Source organism: Lactuca sativa, chromosome 2 (assembly GCF_002870075.4).
Source record: "Lactuca sativa cultivar Salinas chromosome 2, Lsat_Salinas_v11, whole genome shotgun sequence".
NCBI classification, from domain to species: domain Eukaryota; kingdom Viridiplantae; phylum Streptophyta; class Magnoliopsida; order Asterales; family Asteraceae; genus Lactuca; species Lactuca sativa.
In genome coordinates, this window is record NC_056624.2 from 120065868 (window position 1) to 120070446 (window position 4579).

General features: G+C 30.9%; 1 protein-coding gene across 1 annotated transcript; it reads right to left on the reverse strand.

The window, feature by feature from the left end:
* Window positions 1-382: 382 nt before the first annotated feature.
* On the reverse strand, window positions 383-1808 carry LOC111905140 (xyloglucan endotransglucosylase protein 1). The gene is made up of 3 exons (XM_023900812.3): window positions 1460-1808; window positions 969-1162; window positions 383-874 (listed from the first exon to the last, which is right to left on the reverse strand). The coding sequence occupies exons 1-3, from the start codon at window positions 1748-1750 to the stop codon at window positions 517-519; spliced, it is 843 nt and encodes a 280-aa protein (XP_023756580.1). The 5' UTR covers window positions 1751-1808; the 3' UTR covers window positions 383-516.
* Between the last annotated feature and the right edge of the window lie 2771 nt (window positions 1809-4579).

Below are 4579 nucleotides of genomic sequence, written 5' to 3' on the forward strand. Positions count from 1 at the left end.
CATAACTGATACATAACTGACCATCTTAGACGGTAACAATTTAGGGACAACAACTGCAGCTTTTGGAAACCACATGGCGGAGCTATGTCAAAAATACAAAAGTTAGACTAAAAGTGTGGATGGGTGTAAACCACATGGACTAAATATGTAATTTACGCATATATGTCTTTTGACTTTTGACATTTTATCTTTTCACAGTTTCACCTTTCATTTATAAACTTTACATTTAGGCTTTAGCGATGATTCCTTTCCTTGATTAGTAGCCGTTGTGACCTATCCGACCTTACCCTGTCCGCTAGTCACTTTACATGCATCTTTATCGAGTGCCAATCTCACAAAAAAAGGGTAAATTTTGAAAACCTGTTAACATGATATCGCGAGAGAGAACAAATAAAGTTATTTATTAACTTAACATATGACATTAATTAACAAGAACTTGATTACAAACTACAGAAAATAATCATCACCAATGATACGTGTGTACAGACACCATTATCAGAAACAAACATTTAAACCCTATCTACACTCTTTAGGTAAACCTTGAGGAAACCGCTTTAAATCTGAGCAATAATTATAAATCATGAAATTCTTCTGAACCCATCTCAATCTTCTTCTACTATATGCATCAAGTTCCTGACTTTGCCATGCTCCATTCAAGAACCTTGAAGAAGTCGACCCCTGAACATTGAAGTTTCTATAGTAAGCAGTAAATGGTGCCTTTGACCAATCAGTTTTGACCAAACCACCCCTCGTAGCCCAATCATCAGCGTTCCATAAACTCGAGTATATCTTCATAGGTTGGTTTTTAGGAAAAGCAACACCTTTTCTCTCAGCATTTGCGAATACTCTTATAGGAGTGTTATCCACCAAGAAACTGAAAATACAAGATAAAAAGAGCGTTAAAGAAAGGTGTAAAACAATAGAAAGATAACGTCGAGTTTGAATCATGATATTCTCTTAGTTCTTACACTATCTTTTGAGAATCCCAGATGATTGAGTAGGTGTGGAAGTTCTTGGTTGGATCAAACCATAGATAGAATTGTTGCTCTCTGTTTCCTTTTCCTTGAGTGAAGACATTCGTATGCAAGATGTAAGGATCACCTGTTGTGTTCCCTAAAAACTCAAAGTCGATTTCATCGTGAGTTGGTCCTTCAGATGACAACTGCAACAGATAATAAGTTAACTATCAAATTTTGAAGATCATATTCATATATCTGAATCTTTACTATGCACTTTCAAAATTTTCAAGTTCATATTACTACTAGCTAACAATATTCTTTTTTCATAGCATTCAAAATGTTCTTGAAAAACCCGTGAACATGTCTTTATTAAACCCCACATGTTGCTTTCAGAAAATTCCGTAACCCAAAAGATAGAATTTATCTATTTGCATGAGAAAGATAACAGCATAGGGTATACAAACTATAACATCATGGTTTTCGAAACTGTAAAAACTTACATAATAAGCAGTGACAGTTCCAGCAGAGTTGCCTGAAACAAGCTTCAGCTGCATATCGATCCTCCCAAACAAATACTCTTTCTTGGATTTAAAACCCGACCCGGATACTTTATCCAAGGAAAGTGAAAGAAGCTGGCCTCCATTGAAAATCTTGGCCCGATGATCACCCCATGTGAGATCAAAATCTTGATAAAAGTTTCCAGCAGAAGCAACCATGAGGAAAGAGGTTAGTGCCACCATTAGAACAGTAAAAGAGAGACTTTTTGAGTACCCATTACAGAAAGATTCCATTTTGGTAAGATTAAGGAGGAAAGAAGATGTTTTGAGTTGTGGGTTTTGGGTTTTAGAAGTATGAATATATATATAGTAAATGAACAAAGAGGGAGTGTAGGAAGTTTTAAAGAAAGGTGATGAAGCTTGTGATCGGATGCCAGCTGGAGCGGAGAAGCTGTTGCCAGCTGGGCAATAATCAAAGCTGGGGAAGGGTATTTTGTTTGGCTTGCTTTTTGGATGATGGGGTCATTGGTTTTGGGGATTGCCAAACATCCTGATTTGTGGATAACATCTTTAAGTTTTCCATATGAATTCGAATAAGTCTTACAGTAACTACAGTTTTGGTACTTGTGCTTTAATTATTTTTTATTTGGTCAGTTGTTTTATTGGTCTTTTATTTGGACATTATTAAAAAATAGTTATTAAATATATAAATAACGAGTATTTTGACTTTATTATTATTATTATTATTACTATTATTATTACTACTACAACTTCCACATTTCATACCGTCATATCTCATAACTAAAGGTCAGAGCGTTGTTCCAGCAGTTATCACGGTGTTAAGGTGCCTCAACGTAGACAAAAACACCTCTTTATAGACCCGTAGTGAGTAGTCTTAATGTTGACATTTAACTAAATTTCATTTTCAGTGGTTAACCTTTTACAATAATTTTTTTTAGAAGTTTACATAATGGATCACTATCTATTTTAAATTTTTTATAAAACCATTTCATTTAATTAGTTGTTTTTAAGTATATCATATTTTAATAACTATGGTTTGTATTAAACCTTACTGTGGTTTGTAATATATAAATGTTTGTAACATTTAATAGAAATAAATATGTATTAAAGAAATAGAATTTATTTAAAACTAAAATAAAACTATGGGGTTAAAATGAACTCTTATGAGAGAGAGAGAGAGAGAGAGAGAGAGAGAGAGAGAGAGAGAGAGAGAGAGAGAGAGAGAGAGAGAGAGAGAGAGAGAGAGAGAGAGAGAGAGAGAGAGAGAGAGAGAGAGAGAGTTTTCATATTGACTATTAAATATATATTAAATGGTTAATAAAAAAACAAATAATATATATATATATATATATATATATATATATATATATATATATATATATATATATATATATATATATATATATATATAATGTTTAATCAAATAGTAATAAGCCATAAAACTTGTATTGGGAACGTTCTTAGAACTTTTAGTTTATATTTCCGAACAAGGTTTTTGTTTATTTTAAATATTTTTTCCGAAAGATTAAAAATTAAAATGTCTTGAAAATTTCCAAAAGCTCGCTATCGATCCAATATGACAAAGGTCGTTATGAAATAGTAATACAGAGAGAAAAGAAGATAAATAAATAAAAAGATAAAAGTTTAACCAAATATAGAAAAATTAACTAAACAAATGGATAAAAATGTTTTCTACACCAAGTTTTATCAACTTCTTGAAAACTAATAAAAAAGACATCAAATAAAAGTATATTGTAGTTATAGTGAAAGTGTGAGATGCCAATAAAAACAAAAGTAAAGGCCTCAACAAATGATTCCATTAACCTCAGGGAAATAGGCATGGCCCCCCTCAGCTTCCTGCTTTTGGCTGTGAGATTCATTGGGACTGAGAACTGAGAAGTGGATGACAACCATACTATATGCTTCCAAACATTATTACTTCATTTATTATATGCATGGCCCTCAAAAAAAGGGGTTCTTGGAATCAAAACATTCTTTAAAAAATATTTACTTTGTGTTCAAAAAACCATGTATAATTAATCAGTATCATGTTTGCCCTTTTTTTTTTCCTTCTAGTTTAAGATTTACGATTTGTCAATTAAGTATGGATTAGATTTGTTGGTTAAAAAATATATATATATTTTAAAAATAAATATTATGTTTGAACCAAAAAAAATTGTTTCCAAAAGAACATGTTAATAACTGCTAATCATACAAAAATTGTATATAATCTTTTGTACTGAATCATTATGTTGTTTGAATGCTTAATCATCCTTTATGATGAATCCTTGGGGTTGTTTGAATACTTGTACCTAATTTAGGGTAGTCCATTCTGTCATGTTGTTTGAGTAGCTATACTTAATTATTAGTAATATAAGTGGTTGCAAAAGATCGAGAAGAGGTGACATCAATGAATAATGGTTTCAAAGGCATGGTCCATTCACTTGTACTACCTCCACTGGAATTGACCTTACCTTCCAAATACTAAGTAATAGAGTTTTCAAAAGTACCCAACTTTTATATTTGTCTTTCTTTATTCGTGACAAAAGTATAGTGGTGGGAAAGATCAATAAAATCAAAAAATAAAAAATAAAAAAATAAAATAGGAATCGAACTACGTTGGACATAAATCGAATATAATTTCTTTGTTTTTCCTTAGACTTAAAAATGTGTATGGCTTTAAATAAATACTTTTCATTTATCGACACTTCAAAAATACTTAACTTAGACATTTTAACACTTTCCAAAAACTATACTCATGCATCATAATCACTTCTAAATAAAGTATTAAAGCATTGATGCATCAACTTTACTTTTTCTTACATGTACCGACTTTTAGTCGATTTATTTTCAAGAAATAAAAATGGTTTACTTTGTTTGTATTTTTCTTTAACTACTTTAAAAAAAAGTCAAGTTTGGACTTGCAAAAAAATGATTTTTAAATAGGGTTTTGTAATTTTGTTGTAGATTTGGTCCATAAACTTAAACATAAAAAAACTAATCATGATCTTTTAAATTCATGTCAAATTATTTTAACTTTTTTTTATTGTTTATATTTTCATGAGCTCATCCGAAGACTTATTCTCTTTCCTCTATCTTCCT